Source organism: Drosophila hydei, unplaced genomic scaffold, assembly GCF_003285905.1.
Source record: "Drosophila hydei strain 15085-1641.00,03,60 unplaced genomic scaffold, DhydRS2 tig00008124-arrow-arrow-pilon, whole genome shotgun sequence".
Lineage (NCBI taxonomy): Eukaryota > Metazoa > Arthropoda > Insecta > Diptera > Drosophilidae > Drosophila > Drosophila hydei.
This window is the reverse complement of record NW_022045834.1, coordinates 1,182,591-1,208,811: the sequence shown is the minus strand read 5'-3', so window position 1 is coordinate 1,208,811 and position 26,221 is coordinate 1,182,591. Positions and strand designations below refer to the sequence as shown.

At 35.3% G+C, this 26,221-nt stretch overlaps 3 protein-coding genes across 5 annotated transcripts in view; all 3 read right to left on the bottom strand.

The window, feature by feature from the left end:
• The window catches only part of LOC111600347, a 40,920-nt gene extending 20,864 nt beyond the window's left edge, over nucleotides 1-20,056 (bottom strand). For 2 of the 3 annotated variants that reach the window (XM_030225198.1, XM_030225199.1), the window contains exon 1: nucleotides 11,844-12,185. In XM_030225198.1, coding sequence (XP_030081058.1) covers nucleotides 11,844-12,142 — 299 coding nt within the window. In that variant the 5' untranslated portion in view covers nucleotides 12,143-12,185. Of the gene's footprint in view, nucleotides 1-11,843; nucleotides 12,186-19,849 lie in introns of those variants that run through there. The other variant, XM_023316417.2, reaches the window with a different exon arrangement.
• Nucleotides 12,197-12,721, bottom strand: LOC115483409 (putative uncharacterized protein DDB_G0283051; the record flags this gene model as incomplete). The annotated part of the gene is made up of 1 exon (XM_030225201.1): nucleotides 12,197-12,721. A coding segment is annotated over exon 1 (222 nt), but the record flags the coding sequence as incomplete, so codon positions are not given.
• A 1,512-nt stretch (nucleotides 20,057-21,568) lies between the features above and the next one.
• On the bottom strand, nucleotides 21,569-25,620 carry LOC111600332 (transient receptor potential cation channel protein painless-like). The gene is made up of 3 exons (XM_023316395.2): nucleotides 25,402-25,620; nucleotides 23,490-25,337; nucleotides 21,569-22,132 (listed from the first exon to the last, which is right to left on the bottom strand). Exons 1-3 carry the CDS (start codon nucleotides 25,618-25,620, stop codon nucleotides 21,569-21,571), a joined length of 2,631 nt encoding a protein of 876 aa, XP_023172163.2.
• Between the last annotated feature and the right edge of the window lie 601 nt (nucleotides 25,621-26,221).

Sequence of the window (26,221 nt, the reverse complement as noted above, 5' to 3'; positions counted from 1 at the left end):
GTCTTACATAGGGATTTAGCAATTCCCACAGTTGCTGAACTCATTGGGCGACACAGTTCAAGATACGCGGACAGACTTGCAGCGCATCCTAACCATCTCGCAAGCAACCTGGCTATAAACAACAATAGGCGAAGACTGAAGAGATTGCATCCTCTAGACAATATTAGAACTAATTAAGATAGTAGCTACAAGTGCAGAATAATTGGCATATCTGCCCTCCCATTAGTTAAGGTTTAGAGCTAAATGCGCTATAGAGTCTAAGACAATAAGCTGCAACAAAATAAAGAAATAAAAACGAAAAAAAAAAAAAAAAAAAAAAAATTATTGGGAATTAGAGACAAAATGTAAGACAAGCTTTGAATGACTAAATAAATTTTTATTTTTTTTTGGTGATTTTAGTTCGTATTTGTAGAAGTTAAATTAAATTAAAATATTAATATTTAAATATATTTGTTTTTAATATTTAAATATTAAAAAATGTATTAATAATATCTATATTCCAAAAAATATACAAATTTTGAATAAAACTACAATAAAAACATTCTATTCAAAACTTATATATATATATATATATATATATATATATATATATAGATTATTTTATAAACAAGAAAAATTATGAACTCCAAAAAATCGCTGATCTCATCTAAACTTCAAAGGCAAAGTCAACAAATTTCGTTAGCTATGTCATAACAAAGGCATCTTTTTCTATAAGATCTTAACTTTCTCAAAAAAAAAAACGGCTTGTATTATTAACTTTTTTCACTTCATATATCTTATCTGCAAAGTGTTATGGGCATGTCAGAATACAGTAAATATCTAAACATTTTATGATAAGCGCCAATCGCCTAATCGAGCCAACTTTAAATAAGTTAACAAACGAAAGCCTACCCCAAGTAAAAGGCATATCTGCTTAATTGCTTGTTTATTTATAACGCTGCTTTAATGCGAACTTGAGTCGCCCCCAGCCCCAACTTGCCCCTCAGCCTCGACTCATTTACTATAAACGTCTGGCTAGATATCTATTTATAGACAATCGCAAACATGATTCCAACCAACTTGGGGGTATTGCTTTCCCCCATTTTTTGAAGAGAGGATAGATGGCTTTTGTGGTTATTGACACAGAGATGACTATCAGTTTCGAGCAACAGCATGATGACCACAATGATGATGCCAATGATCATTGTTTAGATTGAGTTTCTGTTTAGCTATGTTTAAACCATTGCGCGGCATTGGTCGTTGTCCTCTAACCTTTGTTTTGGCTTTAATTTAAAAGTGACATCAACATTTATTTTTAAGTTACATACATTTTTGCCTCCTCTTCATATACGTATTTATATATATATATATATATATATATATATATATATAGATATATATTTCTTCTCTTATTCCTTGCCCATTTCTGTATTTATTTGTGTGCCAAAAAATTGTAGCGCAGCGCATGATATCACTTATGGCTCGTAATTTGTTTTGGTTTTGATTCTCTGTTTTCTTTTTTGGTTAAAGGTTTTTATATTTGCTTAGAGCTCCATCAAGGTGGCATAGTAGACTTCTTCTTTCCTTTTTTGTTGCTCAGCTATTTGTCAATCACAACTACAATTGATTGTAGCCGTAATCTAATCTAAACAATATAACTCAAGAATTGGTAAAAAAAAGTGTTGAGCTTTTTATGTCAGCTGCTCGTACCGTCGGAAAGTAGTTTTTTTTTTTTTGATTTTTACTCGACCTTGGCGTAGTCATTAATGGTTTATATAAATATATTCGTATATATTTTTGTTGTATCTATTGCATTTATTTGCCTTCACAGCTGGTCAAGCACTTCAGTTTGCTTCCAGGAATTTATTTTGTTTGGATTTGTTGGCGGAAAGGGCAAACGCCAGCGTTTCTCCCTTGAACAAACAATAATTGATTCAATTCAATTTAAATACCATTTGCCATCGATTCATGTTAAACAAACATTTGAGTTTAAGGAAATACTTTTCCACATAAAAAACATAGTTTAATCATGCTCGTGGGGATTTTTGCCTTAGAGACAATAGAGTTTTCGGAGAAAATAGTAAGAAACTTGGAAACATGGCACAATAATCTGAATTTTTTTAGATAAAAATATTTTTCCTAACATATTTAGACACAGAACAAACTTTTACTTTGCTTCTAACCAATCTTACCCCAAGCCAAAGATGGAAAAAAAGTATATAGATTATTAAAAAAGATAAGTAATTTTCAAAATCTTTCTTTATAAAAGTAAACAAATATTTTGAAACAATTTGAATGCAATATATGATATATATATGAATGAAAATAATTAATTGTTCTTTCTAAATTTTTAATTTTTTAGCTCTTTTGTCAAAAATTAGCTCTTTTTGTCAAAAATTAATCAATTAGTTTTAATAAAAAATTTGCTTTTTAAATTACTAAACGATTTGTTTTCATAAAATTATTTGTTCGCCCTAAAATTGGAATAAATTAAGTAAATTTTAAAAAATTAAAAATTGATAAATTAGACAATTATGCAAACGAAGCTGTCATATTTTTGAATGCGAAGCAGACAAAAGCACTTGGATCGTGGGCTGTTGGAAAATACCTCCTATGGTAAACCCATATCAAATGACGCGCTCATATTGAGTGGAAACTTAAGAAATATTAATGTGTATGACATAGATATAACAATATGAATGAATATATTTTTATTGAATGACGATAGTATTACTATATAAATATGAATGATTAGGCAACAAAAATTGCCACAAGAATGCTTAAATTTACGAAAAAATTTTAACGTAAATATAATATATATATTTTACCAATTGCTTACCAAGTAAACAAAAATTATTTGATCTTGGGTAGTTTCTCAATTTTCACAGACTTTGCCGCTTCAACAGGAAATGTGGTTTATGTGGTATCGTTTGTAATTCCAATAATAATTCAAGAATTCTCAACCACAAATTTGTATATTGAAATACAATAGATTTTTGTTTATTATTTTTTTTTTCTATAAGAGATCACAAAAAATGCACACAAACACAATTTCTGAGCAAATGTAAATTTATTGAGGAACTGCGACTGACTCAAATGAAAATGCGCGAGTTTCGTAAATTCAAATAGAAAACGAAATATTGTAGGATCTCGACAGAGTAACCGAGCTATGGAAACGATCACATGGGCAACTGAATATCGAATGCGCTTGCAATGCATTATCGGGAAGTCGCAAGCCCCTATAAAAAAATAGAAGCAACAACAACAACAGCAATGCCCATGCAAAATGTGCTCAATGAAATGCCGATTAAAGTAAGTTTGTGGTGAATATTTTTTCCGTTTTTTTAATGGCGCACGAATTTTGATGTCATGGCAAAAATTGTTTACACTGAATGGGCGATGGCGCATGTTTGGATTAGACATAGATATACGTATATATATTATATATATATATATATATATATATATATATATAAATATATATATGTGAGTATTTATAGGCATTACAAGGCAGCGCTTCTCGTTTAATATTGTGTTAAATTACTAATTAAACGAACCACTCAAGCATTGCCCCTCCAGAAAGGGAGGGAGAGGGAGATAGGGCGAGTGGGAGAATAGCTTCTCTCTCTCTCTTTCTCTCTGGAGCAATGCTACGGCCTGTTGCCATTTGATGATGTCATGAATTATCGTTTTCTGATTGAAAGTATCGATAGCCGACCAGCGACCAGCTCGACCCAGCCAACTGCTGTCGGTTCAGAACAAAGGCACCCCGTCAAAAAGCCACAGAGATTGTCTGTCACATGCTATGAAATGAAGTTGTCATCGCTACATTTGGACGCTGCCGTCGTCGCTCAGCTACTCCCCCATACACACACACATCTTGCCGGCAGCAGGGGAGTACGTCAATTTCGATTTTAAAGCACGCTATATAGGCTCAACAGTTCGTTGGCTAGTTATGAGGTCAACATTTCAAAAATAAATGGGTTACATGTGCCAAAACCAAAGAATTAATATACCACGCTTAATTCTTGAGTGAGTGTGTCTGTGTGTGTGCGTGTGGGCGCATCGATTGCTGCTCATGTTGTGCATGAAAAGTTGAAGTCAGAAAAAAAACCAAACACCAAAGAAAAGTGATTTGCGCAAGGTTAGTAGGCAAGTTAACTTAACACTTGTTTGTATACCCTGTATTTTATATTTCATTTATGCTTATTTGTATTTCAGAGCATAAGGTGCTTAAGTTGTTGAGATGCAAAAGATATGGAAAAAATTTGTTAAATATATATTTCGATATTTTATACAAATTATATAAATTTATGAAAATCTTTACTTTTCTTTTCTTTTTCTCTTCTTTTACAGAGTAACTGCTCGTCTGTCAATTGCGATTGTCGGTACATTAATTGATTTGTTTTCTGCTTCTTCTTCTCTCAGGTGAAACATTCAAAGTGAGTCAGTTGCGCGTGTTGCATATGGATCGATCTCAGCTGTGAGCTCTGAGGTCATTTGCAATCGCAGCAGCGTTTCAATTAAATGAACATTTGTATTGAAGTGGAAGTGAATGCGGCAGGTGCTACCAGGTGGGTGTGTGTTACTATATTCAAAGTCTATTTTGCGTTAGAGCTTTAAAGCTGTAGTGACTAATAAGGGCAGAGTCAAAAGCTTTAACGGTTATGGCAAGAGCGGCAGTCTTTCATTTTTGAATGCAGCAAAGCAAGCTATGATCATGATCATGATCATAGAATGAGATCATATCTAAAGACAAAGAGTACAGTCACGCATTTTACATAGATTACTCATAATTTAATGCTTGGCTGGATGAATAATCGACTGGGAAGATTACTATAGACAGGCAGGTCAAGAGCCATAAACTTCAGGGCGTGAAATAATCTTACAATCATTCTTCTTTGTGGCCAAATATGAATAAAAAATATTAAATTTAATGCTGGAATTCAGCGGATAAGTATTATTCGTACTAAACTGGAATAATTATGAGTGATTTAGGTCTCGGATAAAACCGGATAATTTATCCGAGACTATCCGACATACGAAAAATGTTAAATGTTTGTCTTTAGCTTTAATGTAAAGAAAATAAATGCAAATTCCATGTTGGAACTATCAGAGCACGTTATCCATACATATTTTCACCATGAAGTCAGCTAAAAACATTTTGGAGTTCAATTTTGCATATTTGGCACACCAGAAAAGTTCTCATAAATTATCCGATTTTATCCGGTATGGAAAAAACGCAATATCCACCTATTATATTACCACCACGCCTTTAAATGCACTCGAAAGCAATCAATTGCTATATCATTACGCCTTAAGAGCATTTAGCTACTGTCCTTAAGCAATATTCGATATTTATTTGAAATAAAAGAAAAAACCTATAAGAAGAAAATCCTATTAAAATGCGGCTTTTGAACGTCTAAAGACGTCAATCATAAAATGCAGAACAATCGGAGCAGCTTAGCCAAAACTGACAGCCAACCAAAAACGCCTCCATACGAAATAAATTCGATAAACTTTTGTTTTGTTTGAATTTGTTGCTTGTTTCATTTTACTTGGCGCTCACATGATTTAAACGCATTTTTGTATATTATTATTCTTGATTTTTTATATGTGTTGTGCATTTATATTTTGTTGAGCTAAATATTTACGATTATGTTTGCTAATTTGTGGCAATTATTTGCTTAGCAAATTATGAAGTAGCCTCGGCCCTCAGTTTTCACACTTTCTTTCATTCGACTTGTCGAATTTTATTTTTAGAAATGCTTTTAAATAAAGCAAAGTCAAACAACAAAACAAAGACGAAACAACGAATGTGTTAAACAATAATTTTGCTTATGTTTTTTTTACTTCTGCTCTTCTGTGTATACAAACGATGGCACTGAGCAACTCTTCGCGCGGACCATGAAAATCAAGTGCAATGCAAGAGCATAAACAAAACTGATCTATGGCCATGGCTGTGGCTGTGTCTATGGAATGCTTGTGCTAAAAATAGAGAAAACAGCCATTTTTGAAGACTATAAAAATGCACAAATATTACACACACACCCACATATATATATATTTATATTTATGATGTATTGAAATCTAAACATTGTCTATCATAAAAAATTGAAAAAAAGAGCGAGATAACGCTGGCTAATTTGAACAAATATTTAAATTAAAATTTAAAAATAAATTGAACATGAGCGAATTACTGCTATAAAATTTAATTTAAGGTTGTTTTGTTTAAAAATATATATAGGAAAATGTTCAAAACAAAATAAATATCTAAGAAATAAACTTGGGTTAGATTTTCAATATTGCAATATTTTAAAATATTTTTTTTGGCATAGGCTATTGCAAGAATATAAATTTTGTTATTGCATTCAGAATGGCATGAGTCTAGCTGCAAATTGAAACCAAAAACAATGTAATATGTCAAATGGATTATTAATGTTTTGGACTTGCCTTTACTATTGCTCATATTTGGTCAGGCTAAATTAGCTGCATTAAACAATGATATAAAAGTTTGTTACTTTATTTGTCTCGGCCATCTAGTTAGTCACTTAGTTGGCTTTGTTTATAATTGATAAACACTTTTCCTTGACTTCATAATACCCTTTGTTTGCTTGGATCTAATTGTGTATATAGCAGGTGACACCATAGAGTAACAATCAAAATAGCGTATGGCGCTGATCTATTGGCTATATAAGTCGCCGACATTGTTAGCATTATCGATTTGCTATCACGAATATACATATATATTTGCCAAGCACTTCTGTTTAAGGCGTCAGTCAACTTGGCCTTTAGCTAAACGTATTACGTATACGCAGTAAGTGTGTAGGAAAGGCCTTTATGAGTAGTTGGCATTATTTTTAGCTCACTGCAGTTGCTTTTGTAGAAATTCGATTCGCTATTGCAATTTGTTATTAATAATCAATTAATTCAATGGCTATGCAAATTGGTGAGTATCTGTTGGAATTACTTGATTTATTCTGCTCCTTTCTAATTCGGTATTTGTATTTCGTCTGCTGGTTCTCGACTGGGCCAAATTGTTTACTACACGTTTCGTAATGGAGGCGTTTGTGGAAAAGCTGAATGAATAATAAGCGAATGCGCACATTTGTTTATAAAATGCATTTTTCCACAACATTAATTATTATTTATTAGCAAACGTGCCGCAGTTCCGCGATGACCGGGCGCAATTGTGTGAAAATTGAGTGCCAAGCAAAACCTTTTGCCTAATTGATTTTTACAAAAAAACACAATAATGGAAAATACATGAATAAAATATTATATGAATATATATCTTATATATATTTATAGATGACAAAGCACAGTTAAACTTTACATCAATTAACTTGGTTTTTGCCCAATGAGTAATGATTACAATTTTATCCGTTAAGTAGTAGCTTTTAAACGTTCAACTATTGAACAATCGGATAAATTATCCGATTTTATCCGAAAACCCCAAAAAGCACGCAAGACACTTCTATCAGCCGTGAAAATGACTATACTACTTTTATATCACTCATAAAGTGCCTTTTAATATTATCCGAATCCAAATTCATTACATATCTCGATATGAACCTGTTTTAGGTGTCAATTTGCCTGTTAAACAATTTTTTACTTCAGACTGCATGAATAAGCATGTGGACAAACGAGCCAAACTTATCCGACTACTTAAAATATGTATATGAGATTTGCACAGCATTAAATTTCGACACAATCTAAGATAAAAAGTAGTTTTTTATTACAGATAATTATGGATAATTATGTGACTAAGCTTTTGGTGTGAATTTAAGTGTTTAAACTACAATTAAAAGCTGGCGAGGTATAGTTGCTGTGAAATTCTCTAGAGTTAATTAAATGAATTTCAACAACGATCACGCCTTTGAAAACTATAGGAATAAATTACTTTTACTCGTAGCTGGATAATTAACATAATGGCTCGAATTGTGGCTAATAAAGGCTTTGTTATTTAATGAAATTATTTATTATCTTCATATTCTACATATAAATATGCTTGGACTCCATGCCATAATCAAGTTAAAAATAAAGCATAATATCACGACGCCATAAAACACAAGTACTTATAAGCCAAAAGCGATAAATGCAGCTCATATAAGCAAAACAAAAACAATAACAAAACTGAATTGAATTGCAAAAAAAAAGAAGGAAAATAATAAAACAAAAAGAATATGATAGTAAATGGCATAAAACAATTGACAAAAGAATGCGGCAATATTTTTTTTTGCTAAATTGAAGTGCCTCTGATAAAGTCATAAAATACATATATATGTATGTATCTGTGTATATATCTAAAGATATATGTAAGAGCGGCCTTTGCGCGCGGTCAATGCGTGATTTATTGATGCAGTAATAAAATGAATGAAATTGAAGCATCAAAAAACCGAAGCGAAAGACAATGACCGCAGTCAGTGTGTGATCAACGTTCTGACTTGCAGCAATTGAATTAAAGCGACATTCAAATACAACAACAGCAACAAAATGTAATTAATAATGAAACGCAACAACTCTTTCAATTTAACAGCCTCTCTGTGTGCTTCGAGCCCATAACTTTTTATAGCCGCAGCTCTGTGATTTATGTGTTTGAATTAGTTGCTGCCGTTTTCACGTTCCAGTTGCAAAGTCACACAAAAGCGTTAATTTCACCAAACATTTGGCTGTCAGTAAATCTGGGTGTGTGTGAATGTGTGTGTGTGGATTCACAATTGATTGAATATGAATGCATTTACCTACAAAATATTTTGCAAATGAATAACACGTGTCGAGCAATCTGCAAGAAGGTCAAACGAATCACGAATTAAAGAAACAATAAAACGAAACCAAGTCAGACGCTCAAATTCAATTTGCCAATGCATAAAGCAAAGACAAAGGCCCGCCAGTGGTCCAAAGTCGTAAAAATCATTTAATTAAATGAAGTATCGCTCTGCATATAAAATACCCTGTAACGATTATTTGTTTGTTTAAAACTTGGAAAAAATATAAAAAAATTAAAATTTGTTGAAGCGAACTGAAATGAATTCAATTTTTATTTAAACTAAAATTAAATATTTAAAAAAAAAAATTAATTGAATACAAATCTATATTCATTAAACATTTAAAACTATATTTTTTAAAAAAGGTTTTCCACTTGACTTTGAATATAAATTAAAGATTTTATTAAAATAATTACTAAATTTAAAAAAATAATATAATATTAAAATAAGAAAGTTTTCAAAATAAAATGCTTTAGGAAGAATTTTAAACAGGACAATCGAGATTCAAAGATAAATGTATTTAATATATTTCCATATTTAGAGAAAACCCTCTGTTCTTGCTCTTTTCTACTAAGTATATTTTTCATGTAATCATCTTTTTAATATAAAAACATAAATATCACAAAATATATATAAATTCTATCCGTAGTTCTTAATTTGTAATATTAAGTATACGCATGCGTATACGTAACTCGGGTTATGCAAGCAGCAAATTTATACAATTTCATACAATCACAGACAATTTGCCTATAATTTTTACAAAACTCTAAGCACGCAAGTCGTTTGGCTTTGTACACCATTTGGTTCGGGTATCTCAAAGTCGGGTTACACTACAAAATTCGTTTGCTGTGCTCCAAGCAATTGTCAACGCCGCGGGCACAATAAATATGTTATGAAAATGACAATTTGTCGGCTGACTTATGACTTTATCGTATGCAAATTGTGACAAGAAATATGTATGTCCATATGTATGTATGTATGTTTATATATTGCACAGTTTGTGTTTACAGCATTTGACATTTTAATACATTGTTATTGTGGCTCATTTAAAAACAATTTATTTTGCCAATAACAAAAATAAACAATAAATGAAATATAATAAATAAAAATAAGAATTATATATGTGTATATGCAGCTCACGCGCTGGCAAGAGATCAAGTTCATTGAATTTTCACATTGGCGACAAAAGAAATATAAAATTTAAATAAAAATAAACGTAAAAGAAAAGCAAAAAAAATGTCTTTGCTCTGTGTGAAAAAAATAAAAGCAGCAAAAAGTTCGCCTTGTCATTTAATTGAATATTTTTAGTGCTGCGCGCCGCGTTGTGAGAGTTCGCAAAAATCAAATATATATGTATATAGTATTTAGTATATATATAAACAAAATATATAAAGCATTTTAAAATAACGATGACAAAATCTCGCTCGCTGTATTTTTGTGCAACAAAACAAAAGGCACTAAAAGAAGACAAGAGAACAAGATGTATTTGTTTTTGAAGAAATTTGTTGTTATTTTGGTTTTTATTCGACTTTTTTTGGCTTGTTTGGGGGGCATTCGCCCAGGAAGGCGGCAGCGCAATTAGATTAAAGGCGTGGCCATAATTCATGTGTTGTCTCGGCCGCCCATGTGATTAATCACGGTTTATGTCATGAATATCAAGCAGTAAGTGCCACAAATGTGACTGAACGGATAAGCTAAATATATTATCCGCTGCTCTTTGGCGGCAAAACGGATAAAACTGATAATATATGTGGATAACAGAGACTGAGATAAATACATTTAAATAATGTATACAAGAAAAGAAATATATATCTAAAAAAAAAATTTAAAATCGTTTCCTTTGTCATGACCGATAAAAGCAAATTTGTCAACTGTCAACGGATAAACAGGAACCTATGAAATACATTGTAAAACAACATATAACAGCGAATCTGAGAATTTGAAAAATATGACTTCTCTTTTGCTAATACGGATAACAGAAATATAGAGGATTAACAATCCGAATGTAATATTTTGTCATACAAAGATTAAAGCTGAGATTGATTGTAAGTTTAAAGTTGCAAACTCGTTAATTTCAATCAAAACAACATAGGGTAACTGAGGGTAGCTCGCAGTCGAGCATTAATTTATTGCTACATTCTTATTTAATTCCAGCTTATTATTAAGCCAATTACGTTACGATCAGCAAATAACTTTACATTGTTGAAAGCTTCAATTGCTATTTTTGTAATGCATTCATATTATGGCAAAAATGCATCAACAAAAGACAGATAGGTTTATCCGTCATTATCCGGCTGCGTTATTTATATGTGGTTCATTCATAGTACATGACGCCATACGAATAAAATTTGAAAGCCCATAAATTATGGTAACAATATATAAATATTTATATCGTTCCGATTGCTATTGCGACCTTGAGCAATTGAAGAGAGTTTGACCTATGTACTGAAAAGACATTGAAAGCAGTTCAAAAGAAACTATAAAAAAAGCAAATTTATGCTTTATAGATAAATATTGCTTAAGACAAATGGGAGAATGCTCAAAGTTCAATTGTGGGTGTGTCAGACGCAATAGAAACAGTCCATATGGCATAGCAAAAGTTCTTGGATAATCGTCTGGGAAAAAAACTAAAGATAAGAGACAGATTAGATTAGAGCTCTTGCATTGAAACAAAAAAAAAAGGCTGAGAACTATTTTATAGAGGTATGCGAAATATTTGCTATGTAAAGTAAAATCAGTTGCCATGTGGGTAGAATAAATTAAAACATTTGCTATTAATTATATATAAATAATTGCATTTAAAATATTTTTTTTAATATTCTGTTAAAAATTATAATTATTTGGGTTTTATTTTGCTAAAAAAATTTGTTGTATAAAGTTTTGCTTCTAAAAAATCTCAATAAAAAAGATATATATAATAAACATTTTAGTAAATAGTCAGTTTTTAAATTAATTCATATATATTTACTTAAACTAAATATTAGTCACAGCCAAAATTCATAAAATATAGCTCAATTTTTTTGCACCAAGCACCAAAAATTAGTAAAAAAATAGAAATAACTAAATAAGGAAAACTGAAAAGTAAATTAAACATACCCAAAAAACAATTGCGTTATTTGCGCTGGCGTCTGGCAGATATTGTGCACATTGAGGGTGCGGGGGCGGGAGAAGAGCATGCTTGAGCTGTTGCCCAACAGATTGGGCAGACAGGCAGCCTCCGCTATGATGGCCGATGTGGAGTTGCTGCGCAGCGTTGTATACGCTCGCAGTTGATCAACATTTGCAGCATTTGCCGCAGCAGCCGCTGTCAAGGCGGCAGACGTGGAACGTAGCTCGACAGCTGTTGTTGTCTCCTCTAGTGTTTCGACCAGGTCTTCAGCTGAATCGAGCTGCATGGGCTGACTGCTGCTGCTGCTGCTGTTGCTGCTGCTGATGCTGTTGTTGTTGTTGTTAGCTTTGCTGCGCAGCTTGTTGTAGACATTGTTGTTGTGATTGTTGCGATTGTTGTTGATGAGATTTGGTATTTTGGCGCGTTGATTGTTGCTTCGATTGCTGCCGACAATTGCTTGTGCTGCCATTGTGCTGCTAGCGTTGTTGTTGGTGTTGCCGCTGCTGGTGCTGCTGCTGTTGAAGCGTTGTTGCAAACGCATTTTGGCCAATTTGCTGCGCATCGAATAAATAATTTAAAGGCTTCGGCTTGCTGACTTTATGTCAAACATTTCTGCAATAATTTCCTTTTGCCCTTTACTGATTTATGTTTTTATGCTGTTTGTTGTTGTGCTGTGATGCCGGAGACAACATTTCACACAGAGGTGCAGCGGTGCCTTTCACTTTCAACTAAAGAATTTTTGAGGTGCGCAAAATAGAAAATAAACAGAGTATTTTTGTTTTTTCTTTTAGAAACAATAAAACCAAAACAAACAGAATGTTGATAAGCTTTTCTTAAATATTGTGTATAAAATACGTATATGTATATATATCTTAAAGTCACTTATTTGTTGTTTTCTTTAGCAACTGTAGGCGTGTGCACCATGACAAATATTTGAGTGTAAATATTTGGCTTTGCTTTTCAAATTTTTTATTTTATTTTGTTATTTTTTGCGCGCGCTGCAAATTAATTTCTTTTATATATTTATTTTCTTTATACAAATTTAGAAATGATTTTATATATACATATGTATGCGTGTGTTTGTGTGTACATTTTGAACGAACGGAAATTGCCTCACAAACAGCATACACACGAATAGCACCCGAAAGCTAGCAGCTTTTGACACAGTGCGCACGTAGACGCACACACACACGACGACCAACACACAACGTTGTGAACGCGTCGAGCCAACGTTGCTGAATGATTCGCCCAGCACAACAAAGCGCGCAGAAGTACTACGCTCAGCGTCACTTCGCACTGCGGTCGCTGCGCAGTTGTTACTCTGAGAGCACACGCACGTGTGTCGCCCTCTCTCTCTCTTTCGTTCATGTGTGCTGCTTCTCTTTGTGCCGCTGGCCGCTTTTCTTTGCTAAGTTTTTTGTTTTTAAAAACAAACATTCAATCAAATGCTGTCCATCTCAAGTTTGCTGCTCTCAGCTTACAGCGCGCGTGGGCTGCTTTCGATAGTCGAAAAATTATGTTTTTTTTTCTTATTTGGCGTATCGATCGGTCGTTCGATCGAATGGGTTTCATGGCAACGAACCAGCACTGCTCGCAATTTCCACAATATTGAAGCAGCGCACAGTGGTAGCAAAAATTAAATAAAAAAAAGTTCAACTTAATTTTGATATTTCCTAAGCACACATTATATGGATGCTAATATTAATATTGTAACCAAATTTAATAAAACATTTGGAGTAAATTTAAAATAATTTTTTTTGCCCATTTGCTAAATTATTTGAAAGTAAAAATTATGTTTTTACTATTTTCATTTAATTTAAATTTTATATACAAACAATTACTTTATCATTGAAATTGTAAACTATATGATAAACATTATTATGCCAAACGTCCTATTAAATATTATATATTAAATAAAAATTAAAAAAGAAAAGTTTAATTGAAAAAACAGAAAAGTAAAAAAAAAATATATATATAAAAAAATATAAACATTTTTTTAGCATCATATTGAAAGATTTAAATGAAATACTTTAATTGTTTGTATATTTATATAGTTGTATATTTTTTAGTCATAAATTAAGTACAATATTTTATTTCAGAAATCTTTTTTCGTGCCCAATGTGCGTAGCTTTCTCTTTTTTTTCTAATATGGATTTTCAAAACAAACTGTCTGGGCTCCCAACAATGAAAGTTATTATAATAAATGTGGAATCATAGTTTTTTTCTTGTTCGTTTCTCAATACTATGACTAACTCTTGGAAATGCTCCTAATTACAAATTATAGTGATTACTCATTGGTATTTTAGATTGTGCAAACAAAAAGTAAAAAAAAAACAACAGCAACAAAAATTAGGCATTTAGTTGGGGCCAATGTGAGTAACAATCGGAGCCAGATAAGTTACGGCGATAAGGTCTAAAAGTGGGATGTATGAATGCAGAAAACATGGCAACAGCTGCTCCTTAAATAGGACCAACAAGCAGGTATCATGCATATGAGCTGTATTCTAAGGTATTTCCGCGCTGCTAGCCAAGAGATGAGTTCCTCTGATTGTCAGCAGCTGTTGGTGGGCGTGTGTGAAAGACAGGCTAACCTATATATATATATAAATAAATGTATCTGGGAGATACTATATATGACAGTCCAGATGCCAAATTTAAATACAAACAATAATTTATTGACGCCGCTCGAAATGAGATTATGAGCGCGTGTAGGTGAATGAATATATAGTTATATATAGTGATATATCTATTTTTTTTTTAAAACAAAAAAAACTGGCACGGTAAAGAGGGCGTTGCTTTAAATATTATAATGTATGTCAGGGTTTGCTCTTGGCACTTGTGCCACACGAAAGTTCAAAAAGATTTGCGCACATCTAACCAACTATATATATCTATATCTATAAACACATATGTAGTTTATATTTATGTATGTTTGTATGCTTTTTTGCCTTTGGCCAAAATAATTTTTAGAGATATTGTGGATGCTGTCATGTACGCGCCTTAAATGAGCATTTTGCGATGATGCCATTTTGTTGTGGGTTGCTTTTGTTTTTTTCTTGTTTATTAATGATCTATTGAAAACGTTTAAAAAAAATAAAATAAAAAAACTTAACAAAAATGATTGGACTGTGTGTATAAGGTGAATACGTTTAAGAAAAAGCTTACAAATTGCGAATTCGTTTAAAGCCGGATAACAAGCTGTGCGTATAGATTTGGCATATCTTTTAATTGGCAGCGGATAACATAAATGTTAACTATAATGGGTGTTATCCGAATGAAATATTCTGAACGGATAATGTGGAACAATGAAATATATTTAAATTAGGAACAATAGATTTGTCATACATTTTAATTGGCAGCGGTTAGCATAAATGTTAACTAAATTGGGTGTTATCCGAATGAAATACTAAGCAAAAACGTAAACGTAAACGTAACGTACAGCAGACAAGATCTGACAGATACTGCATACATTTGAGTTGAATACGGATAACAGACTAGTTATGCTATTGACTATAATGGGTTTTATCCGAAGAATATATTCTGCATTGATGACGTATGGCAAATGATATATATATTTGTTTGGATAAGAATCTGTGTGTATTTTAAGATAAGTAATGCTTATAGATTTGTCATACATTTGTATTGGCAGCGGATAAGATATATGTTAAAATGAGAAATATTCTGAACGGATAAAGCTTAGCAGTTAAATTTATTTTCGATTATATACAAATGTGGATAAGAATTTCGATATTTAAAGTTAGAATACGATCTAATGACATAAAATACTGGAAGGGTGTTGAGTTGGATAATGAATAATACAAAATGCTAATCTAATACGACGACCTACTTAAAAATAACAGTAAATATTAGTTTATTCTTAGCTAATTGAATTCATGGGCAAGTGGAATGGATTCAGCTAATGAAAGGTAATATCAAATGTCAAAATATTTACACCTGACTGCGCAGTACATAAAAACGCGATCAAAGCTTATCATTTAATCGTCTTAGCTAATTTGCAAGAAATTAGGCGCTTGATTAGCGACTTGCGGCGTTTGCTTTCTGTTTGCTTTTCTTTTATTTTTGCATGGGCTGAGTAAGTCGCTAAAGTAAGACAATTAAGTATTAGGGTATATTAGAATTTAACAATATATCAAGAAAAGGAATATCAAGTTTGACGTAAATTAACATGCAAAATAATATGGATAAATTGATTTTAAATTAAAAAATAATATAAGGCGTAAAACAGACTTTAATAAACATCAAATTAATCAAAAATCAATTAAAATTCAATTATTTATATTTATATTTTTTAAATAATTGATTACAAAATATTCAATTCATTAATTATTGATTTATTATTCAAGTAAAATATATTTAAAATTGATATTCATCAAATTTTGGGACGTAACTATTACCTCATTGAAACATTTAAATGAAGGGTATAAACTAGAGCTAAGCTGAAGCTAAATAGTTGAAAACATTTGCAAATTGGTCACGCCAAAGTAAATGGCAAATACATTGGCGCCTCTCTCGCCCGCGCCCTCCTTCTCTCACGCTCTCTCTGAAAGGGGGAGCGGGCGATGAGTTGATTGGCAGTTGATTGCCAGTTGATTGACAAATTGTGCGATTGTATGCGTTTGGAAGGTTTGTCGCCTTAACCTGGCATTGCGCACATTCTGTTGCCTAGATATTCAAATTTTATATAGCTTTACTTTTATTTTATTTCGTTTATTTAGCTTTGCGCTGTTTGACTCTGATAAGCGCTGGCCGCTTACTTTATGCGCATATTTCACGACAATTCAATCAAGCTAGCCGCACATGGACATATATATGTGGACATGTGTGTGCCTAGCGATAAGTTTCTAAAAAAGCTAGGGCGTAGATAAACAAAAACCACTGAAAACAATCAAAGTAAATATAACAAAACTTTATGCCATATTTGCATATGCGTATGTGTGATATTTATTTAAAAATAAAAAATATGAAGAGAAAAGAAGAAGAGCTACGAGACGCCAGCCAAAAATGAAATACAAATTTATCGCGCGCAAACACAAACGACCTTCAGGCTTTTATGGCCCGGGCTTTGCCTTTTTTGCTTACACACGTTTTTATTTCCGTTTTGCTTTAATTGCTTTTCACTCGTTGCTCAATTGCCGGACTCGCCTTCCTCTTCCTTGCAGCCTTTTCCTCAATAACTGTTATTGTAATGAATGCAATTAATTCTTTTGCGACGCGATGCGTCGCTACTTCTTCTTGTTTACATTGTCAGCGCTACCAGTGGCGCTCACCAGCATGTTGAAAGAGAGCAAAGGGAGATGCAGAGAGGCTTTCAGCGCCATGGCGCTCACTCCTCAGAACATTACATTTGTGCTCTCTCTCTAGTTCTCTGCAAACGCACTAGAATAACCGTAAACAAAGGCCTGAGCATTGCGAGCATTTCTAGCACAGCATTGGATACTCTTTAATTGAAGTTTTCCTTTTCTTGTTCATAAAGGAATATTATTTTATTTGCTTTACGATTCTTATTGTGGATATGTTATAAAGTTATGAATAGACTGATAAAATTTCAAAATTGATTCTCTTGTTGTCCTAAGCAAAATCTAAATTTTTACTATGTATGATCAGTATGAGATCAGTCTATTCTCCCTCGTCTCACACTCTTGAACACAGTACGAGTTTATTATTGTTTAAGATAATTCATCTCACCATTTCAACAAAAAAAGTAAAAAAATTTAAAACTCATTAAGAACGTATATCTAGAAGAAATGTTATTCAATCGTTATGCTAGTCGGGCACTCCCTACAGTTTAATCTTTTTTTTATACGGTTTTTCTTCTTCAAATTATTTCATAACCTTTAAACAAATATTTTGATGTTTTATCTTTTTTTATTTTTCTTCAAAATACAATAATTGTTTTCTGGTTACAGCGACTGAGCTTGCAGTTGTTTTGTTTTTCTACGTTATTGTTATTAATAAGATAACGGAAAAGAATTTATTTAATCTTTTTAAGCAGAAGACACTCTCTTAGCTGGAAGTTTCTTGTTGTTCGCTACGTTGTTGATGTTTATAAGGAATTTTTTTTTATTTTTGACTATAATTTATTTTCTATTTTATTTGTTACTTGCCCATGTATTTCCGCGTTAATCACTTTAAGTGCAAAAGTAGATTATTGTCAAATAATATTCTTAATAATAGCAATAACAAAACAACAATGCATTGCCATTTGCGGATGAGTCGAGTGGGAAATGATAAATTATTGGGGGCAGAGTGCACTCTCTGCTCATGTCTGGCATTGCACTTTAGATAGACATAGCAATAGGAATGGATATAGATATAGATATATCTACACACATGACTAAAATATGATGTATTGCAATTAGCAATTGACATTGCCTGATGTCATACCAGAAACAAATGTAATTAATAATGTTAGCTTAAGATTGTAGTATTTTTTCTGGAATTAATTGCAAGAGCTTATCTTGATCTGCTCAGTTCTTATAAAATACTTCTGAGTCAATTAAGAAATGCCTAGTTATCTATAATTAGTTTTTAAAGATTTTAGTATTGTGATTCGGGCATTCTGTTTTCACAGATTTTTCATGGGTTAAGAAGTTTTAAAAATATTCTTTTGTTTCCCAGAAAAGAAAGATCGTGGTATTATTTTCCAGATTATTGACTATATCAATTTTTGGTTTTGTTTTAATTAATTATGTTTTGAAATACAATGGAATATATATACAATTTCCCTAATTTTAATAATGTTATTGAATTATATATTTATATTTATTCGTTTTTAAGTTTTAATGAAATTTGATATATATATATATATATATATATATATACGTTCTTATTCATTTAAAAATCTTTTGAAGATTGTTTCTCAAAATATAAACTTAAGAATATAATAAAATATTACGTACTTTTATCAGTGCCACAAATAACAATAATAAATTCTGCTGAGCACATCTCAAAGTTTACACTAAGAGCCAAGGACTCTGATATAGTTGAAAGGTAAACGCATTTGAATTAATTGCAAATTGATTTCCTAGACTGAGCAATAAAAGCTCAATAGCTCGATTCGGTTAAATATTTAACACATTTTTCAATAAATTTCTTTTTCTTGCCTAGAATTTGCCTTGAATGCTGACAGCGTCTATTTTTGATTTATATATGTTTTTTGTTTAATTTTTTGACCTATTCCAGAGACGCGTTCAAAAACGAAACCAGTCAAGGTCCGCGTTCTGGCCGAAACTAACGGACCGCTAGCGAAATTGCCATAAACAATAGTAAAAAATTGTTAACAATTTCCTTTAAAAAAACTGCAAAGCTATAAGCAGAATGTGAGCGAAAAAAGCTAAGCTAACGGAGCAAAGAGCGTTGCTTAGGTCATTGACCAAAAAAAGAATTAATGTTATTGTAAAAAACTAAGAGAGAGAGAGTCTACCAAAAGCGTTGCCATTGGAGCACTCGCTCTCTCTCTCTCTCTGGTTCTCTTTGTCGCTCATTCGCTCTGGTGCCGAGCACGTTTTCCAAGAAAAAAGCCAACGACGCTACTTTTTGTGTTTGTGTGCGCGTGTGTGTGTGGCGATCTCTCCCACAAGCAGGCACCCATACATGTACACATACGACATACCGTCTATGAGGGCTGGCTCTTTGCTTTTTTGGCAAAGCCAACAATACTTTTAATAGCAAAAACAATAATAACACGCAGCAGTAGCAGCAGCAATAACAACAACTACAACACCAACACCAAACACACACAAAGGAAAGTTGTTTTTGTCGTTTTTTAGCGCTGTTGTATGGTACAAAGCGGTGTGCGCTTACGTCATTCATAAAAATAAAAACGCAGCGCAAAGCAAATGAGCAGCACCGCTGAATCGCTATCTCACTCTCAGTGTCTCTCTCCCTTTGTTGTTGCTGCTTTATGTTTTCGTATGTTCTTGTTCTTGTTGCTGCTGCTGCTGCTGCTGGTCGTTCTCACTTAGCTATTTACCTGAAGAATATTTTAACCATTTTGTTTGGCATTATTTAAACGGCTGTCGTTGTTACTTGACACTCTTCTTATACATATTTAAACAAATTTGAGCTACATTGCCACGAATAGCGCGTTTGTTTTTTTATTTTGTTTTAATCGAGCCGCAGGTTTTGTTTTGCACACACATAAAAATCTACTACTTTTCGTTTAGATTTTCACGTAGCACTGAGCTTCTTGTCATTTTGGTGTGTGGGGAAAACGTTAACAACAGAATGACACTGTCCCTTAAAGTATTAATTTATCGTTTGGCCGCCACAAAATATCGAAAAAGCGGAATCTGAACACATAAGCTGCCCTCTTAAATTCAATTTTAAGCGCCACTGTTTGTTTTGTTAAGCAATGTGCGGAATTTATATTTATTTCATGTTTGAAATTGTATTTTTATTAAAGATTTTACAAACACATATATTTTTGAAATTAACGACTCTTACTCATAATAATAATGCAATCAAATTATTTGTATCTGAAACTATATAACATTTCTGTTAAATAAATGTTGTGCTCAAATTGGTAATAGAGTTGACACATATCCAGATAAAGGTTGCTTACTGTGGCAATTAGGAATGATATAGCAGCGAGCAATTAGATATTCGCAACATAGCGCCAAATTCAAAATTATGTAATGTAAAAGATGAACTGCTCATTAATTAAACATAGGAGCAGGGCAGAAGCAAGGTAATGTGTGAATCATTTTCCACACTTTGTCCGGAATTTGCACTTAGCTGGTTTTCATTGTCACTCGCAATATCTTAATTACAAGACTCGCCTCGAGTGTCTCGATATCTGCGACGCTCTTTTCAGCGGCGGCTGGTCTTATTGTTCGCGTTTAATTGCAATTACCTGTCAGATTAATGGGCAGTGCCCACCTCTCTTAATTGTAGCAACAACAGCCACAACAGCAGCTGGCGCCACCTACCGCCCACCACTGAACAACATATTTGCATTGTTTAATTGCCACTCAAAGCGCCCCCTACCTACACACACACGCAAACACCCGCTCGCTTACACACATGGCCGTTAAAGTGCCGCATTTCTTAATGAATATGCAACAATGAGAACTCAACTCAACTCGAGTCAACTTAACTCAACTCGACTCGGCTCGGCTCGACGCTGCTATCCTGCTATCCTTTCTGACCACACCAGTTGCACGGCACCTGTTAATGAGTTACTCAAGTGGACGGAGTTGAGAGCAGCGAAAGCGAGGCAACAGGACAACGCCTTGATATCAATGCACATACATGGCATGCGTGCAAGCGAGATGCCGTTATTTCAAATATAAATTTCATATTTAATGGGCAATTCGAAAATTCGTTAGAATTATAACAAAAATATTAATAAATTAATAATAATAAAAGAAAATAATACACAATATATATATATATATAATATATTATATAATTGAAAAAAATTTGTATTTTGAATATATTGAAATATTTTTCGGTTAGTTATGGTTTTTTATTTATTTTATTATATTTAAAATTTTTAAAATATTTTGTAGTTATTAAATCTCTATTTAATTTAATAATAAATATCGATAAATATAATAATAAAATGATCGAATAGAGATATTTCAATGTTATTTATTATATAAGCGCAGAATGATGCAAGTAGCAGCTCTGTGCTGGGTTCAGGGTATCTTCTAGTCGATCACTTCCACCAGGAGCACTTTTTTCAATTTCAATTTTTTTTATGCGTCCCGCATTTTATATCCTGCATAAGATTCCAAATATTTTGCATTCGTTCCTCCATCTTTGAAGCATTTTCTTCCTCGCTTTGCTTGTTGGCCCGTTTTTGTAAGACTTCCAATGCCAGTCTCACGGTGGTATCATCGACCTCCACTTCCTTGACTTTGCTTTCAATGATCTGCGTTTTCTCGCCTATATTTTCATCGATTTCTATTTCCTCTTGCCCTGCTTCCACCTTCGATGAGTACTCATCTTCGCTGTCATTAGTCGCCTTATACTCGCTGAAGTATAGCTGGTTGATCTCGTGTTTCATATCGGTTTGACTCTCCTGTGTAAACTTACACTTCCGGTCACCATAAAGCTTAGCCTTGTTATCCCCATTGAGAATTATCGATAAATATCCATTTTTTGTTGTGCCGTCGAGATGGACCCACTTGAGCAGGAAGCGACGCAGCTTGTCCCATCTGTGCCAATTCTTGCTCAAAGCGGCTTCATAGCAACACAGCAGATCTGTCCGGAAGATGGCCGAATTGAGTTCAGCCTGATCGAGAATTTTCTGTAAGCATTAAGTGGGAAAGCTCTTGATTAGGTTCACGTCTAGTTGAATCATTCATTTTTGAGTCATTAAATGTATTGAGTAATGAACGAATCATATTACTGAATCCCTAATTCATAGGCAACCAGAGCTCAGTGGAACACACTCTTACTGAGCTGATGTTGAGCTCATGATCATTTCACTAACTGACTAAGCCACTTTCTTCATGTTCAACTCAACTGCAGCGTTCGCTGAGCACTTAAGGTGCTCAGTAGTTCCGTTTAATGATTTAACATATATATATATATTCAACTGAATCACGTGGTGGAAGAGTTTATTAGTTTTGTATATTGCCCATCTGTCTGTCCGTCCGCCACCCTGTCCATCCACACGTCCGTCCTTTCGTCCGTCTGTCATCCGATCGTGCGTCTGTCCATTCGTTCATTCTTCCGTCTCTCCATGCGTTAGTCCGTCTGTCCATTCGTCCGTCCGTTCGTCCGTTCGTTCGTTCGTTCGTCCATCCGTTCGTCCTTCTTTTCGTCCATCCGTCCGTTCGTCCTTTCCTCCGTTCGTCCGTCTGTCCATTTGTCCGTTCGTTCGTCCGTCCGTTCGTCCTTCCTTTCCTCCATCCGTCCGTTCGTCCATTCATCCATCCGTCCGTTCGTCCGTTCCTCCTTGCCTCCGTTCGTCCGTCTGTCCATTCGTCCTTCTTTTCGTCCATCCGTCCCTTCGTCCTTTCCTCCGTTCGTCCGTCTGTCCATTTGTCCGTTCGTTCGTCCGTCCGTTCGTCCTTCCTTTCGTCCATCCGTCCGTTCGTCCATTCATCCATCCGTCCGTTCGTCCGTTCGTCCTTGCCTCCGTTCGTTCGTCTGTCCATTCGTCCGTCCTTTTGTCCATCCGGCCGTCCTTCCTTTCGTCCATCCGTCCGTTCGTCCTTTCCTCCGTTCGTCCGTCTGCCCATTCGTCCGTTCTTTCGTCCGTCCGTCCATCCGTTCGTCCTTCTGTCCTTTCGTCTGTCCCTTCATCCATCCTACGTCCTTTCGTCCGTCCGATCATCTTTTCGTCCGTCCATATGTCCATGACTAACTGTAAACTGTAACTAGAGTCTTGATTGAGCCCGCATCTAAAAAGCTATATTTTATAGATCGATGCCCATAGGAGGCATGGCAAACCGCAAACATCTAGATCTTCTAAATTTTAAGAGCTTGAAACTCAAAGATTCAATTACTCAGTTACTGTTGAGTTACTGGAGGCGTGGCTTATGGAAAATACCCTGGAATTTCCGATATATGCAAGTATGTGGCAGGGTCTGAGTCCTTCAAGATCAAACTCTAGATAGATCCAGGCAATTGTGTAGCTATTGAGGTAAGCAACTCACCTGAGTATCGCTGACAGCCAGACCGCTCATCAGATTCATTAGCACAATGGACAGAAAGACGAAGAGCAGCAGGACCAAGGCGTTGGAGTAGCTGCTGAAGTCCTTGTACTCCATTTGGCCGCCAAACATGAGCCAGGTCTGAAAGAAGGCGCGACTCGGCTCGGCTAAAGTAAGAAACTCCTCGGGAACGACTTCGGATACAGTTTGGTTATCGAAACGCAGCTCGACGGGCTTGCCAAACTGTATGTACAGGCAGAAGCAGAAGGTGAGTATCAGAATCGAGTAGAGCAGCAAGCTGACGACGAAATTGCGCGTCACCTGGTGCAGCATGAGGACGTGCGTGGCTATCACCGGCACGGGCAATGCGCCAACGAGCATCATCAGCTTGACGACCATTATGATGATGGCGAATATGGAGACGAGTCGCTGGACTTCCCGGCTGCCCAGCTCGATGCAGGCGAACAGCAGCAGAACGGCGAGCAGCGGATTCAAGCAGTTGGGCATGTGGCCCACCATCCAATAGGTCAAGATGTCGCAGACCACAATGTAGACTATAATGCAGCCCACACAGAAGCTGCTGAACATGATCAGGTACTCGATGGGAAAGCGCGTCGGGAAGCGCAGATAGGTGTGCGCCAAGAGTGTGAAGCAGAAGAGCATATAGATAAACAGATGGATGTAGAAGATTATGGAGAGACGCTTCCACTTGAGCAGCAGAAAGCAGTTGATCAGCGGGTGCAGCAGCAGCGGGCACAGCTCCTCCTTTTTGGCAATGTACATCACGGGCGACATATTGAGCTCCAGTTCCGGCGTGGTCAGATTCATGAAGTTCACCAAGATTTCGTACTGCTCCTTGGAACTCTTGTCGCCGTGACTCATGATGCAATGATCGAATTGCTCGCTCAGCAGTTCCATACTGATGCGCTCCATCAAGAGCTTGCCATTGGCTGAGCGCAGGCCCAGAGATGCCCCATGGCGCAGCAGCACACGAATGGCCACCTCGTTGCGATGTTTGACGGCATAGTGCAGCGGCGTCTGGTTGGGTACAGCGGACTGATTCAACTTGTCCAGATCCAACGTTTGCAGCACTTGCTCCAGGCAGCCCTCGTAGCTGTGATCCTTCAGCAGCGGCTGCGCCAGCTCAATCAGATTGATTAGCATCTGATCATTCGACTCTAGCTGCAGGAATGGCGTTTGCAGCAACTTTAGCACCACTGACCAGTTGTCCATGCCGATGGCCGTGGCAATCAGAATTTGATTATCCTCTGGCATATTGGAGGAGCACATTATAGACTGTATTCTCGCCAGCTGCGAGTCGTCTTCATCCCCAATATAATGTAGCAGCAAGCAAATCTGCATCTCCACCTTATTCCAGTTGGCGAATATTTTCTCAAGTCGTCGCATTGTCTCCGAGAATTCGTCCGAGTCGAGGCTGAACATGTAACGCGGCAGCAGCCAATAAATACGATCTGCTTCAATGTGTGACTCGGGCTGAAGCAAGTATTGCACCACCTTGTTATAGTTGTCATCGCTGACGTGGCCCAAGTAGATGAATGCCGTCAACAAGTCGACGACTGCGTCCTGGGGAGTCTCCTTGTTCTGCAGGACGTATGGTATGGCCTTGTCCGACGTGGCGCCATGCCTGAGTAAGAGCCCAGCGCACTCCAGAATTTTTTCATATTCCGCCGCGTCCAACTCTTTGACGAGCGTTTCCAGAGCTGTTTGCCCGTTGTAAACATAATTCACATCCACCTTACCCTTCTTGAAGTTCAGCAATACGGCGATGTTGCGGTAGTCCTTTGAGTCAATGGCATAGTTAATGGCCGCCTTCTTCAAGTCCGGATTCACCTGTGCCATCACAATATAAGCGATCATTAGCAATTCGACAATCCTTTGCACCTGGCACACTCACATAGTCGATTAGGCAACCCGACCTCAGGCAGGCGCGTATAAATTTGCTGCAACCCGGCGTCGATAGCGCCTGCTCGTAGATGGACATTTGGCCCTTGGGCTCGGAGGGACGCAGAGTTGGCTGGGCTCCCGCATCGAGCGCATTTTTAAACCTGTCATAATCCAGCGCCTTAAACGCTTTAATCAGCTGCGACTGAGCCTCGCTGGAAGTTGTCGACATTATTGACGAAATTGTTCTTAGCTGTTCGATCACTGTTCACATACCTCCAGCAGCAGTCGCTGCTGCTGCTTATATACGAAGTTTTATGATTCATAATTTGATATAAATCAGAGCCTATGCTCTACATGAGAGCTTAGCTAATATTCATATGGGATTTGTACATGCAACTCGAGCAGGCACAATTTGGATATGGGTTAGCTGCGTCCGACAGTTTGTCAACTGTGGTCTCCGCTCTCCACTCGCCCTTGAGCTGACTCCCATCTTGGCACTTCAATATGTCCTCTAACTGCCCCCGCTCGCAGTATTCCTGCCTTCTGTTCCCTGCTTTCCCGCTGCAATCTCACAGACCCCTCTTCAAGCATCTTTGTCCTTGCACATTCGCCTCATTACGATCTCTACTTAGCCTTCAACGATAGACCCTTCCTTGCTTTGACAATCTACTGATATCTATACTAATATAAATATTGTTACTAATTTTAATAATCATTAATTTAATATTATTACTAATTAATTAATTATTTAATATTAATTAATATTGTTACTAATTTTAATAATCATTAATTTAATATTAATTTTTATACTAAAATTCCTTACTCTTGAT

Excerpts from the sequence above, each read along its gene's own strand:
- LOC111600332 (XM_023316395.2), bottom strand. The coding sequence starts at position 25,620 with ATGTCGACAACTTCCAGCGAGGCTCAGTCGCAGCTGATTAAAGCGTTT. Across the intron at positions 25,338-25,401 it reads CGGGTTGCCTAATCGACTAT|GTGAATCCGGACTTGAAGAA; the intron begins GTGAGTGTGCCA and ends GTGATGGCACAG. Across the intron at positions 22,133-23,489 it reads TGGCTGTCAGCGATACTCAG|AAAATTCTCGATCAGGCTGA; the intron begins GTGAGTTGCTTA and ends TAATGCTTACAG.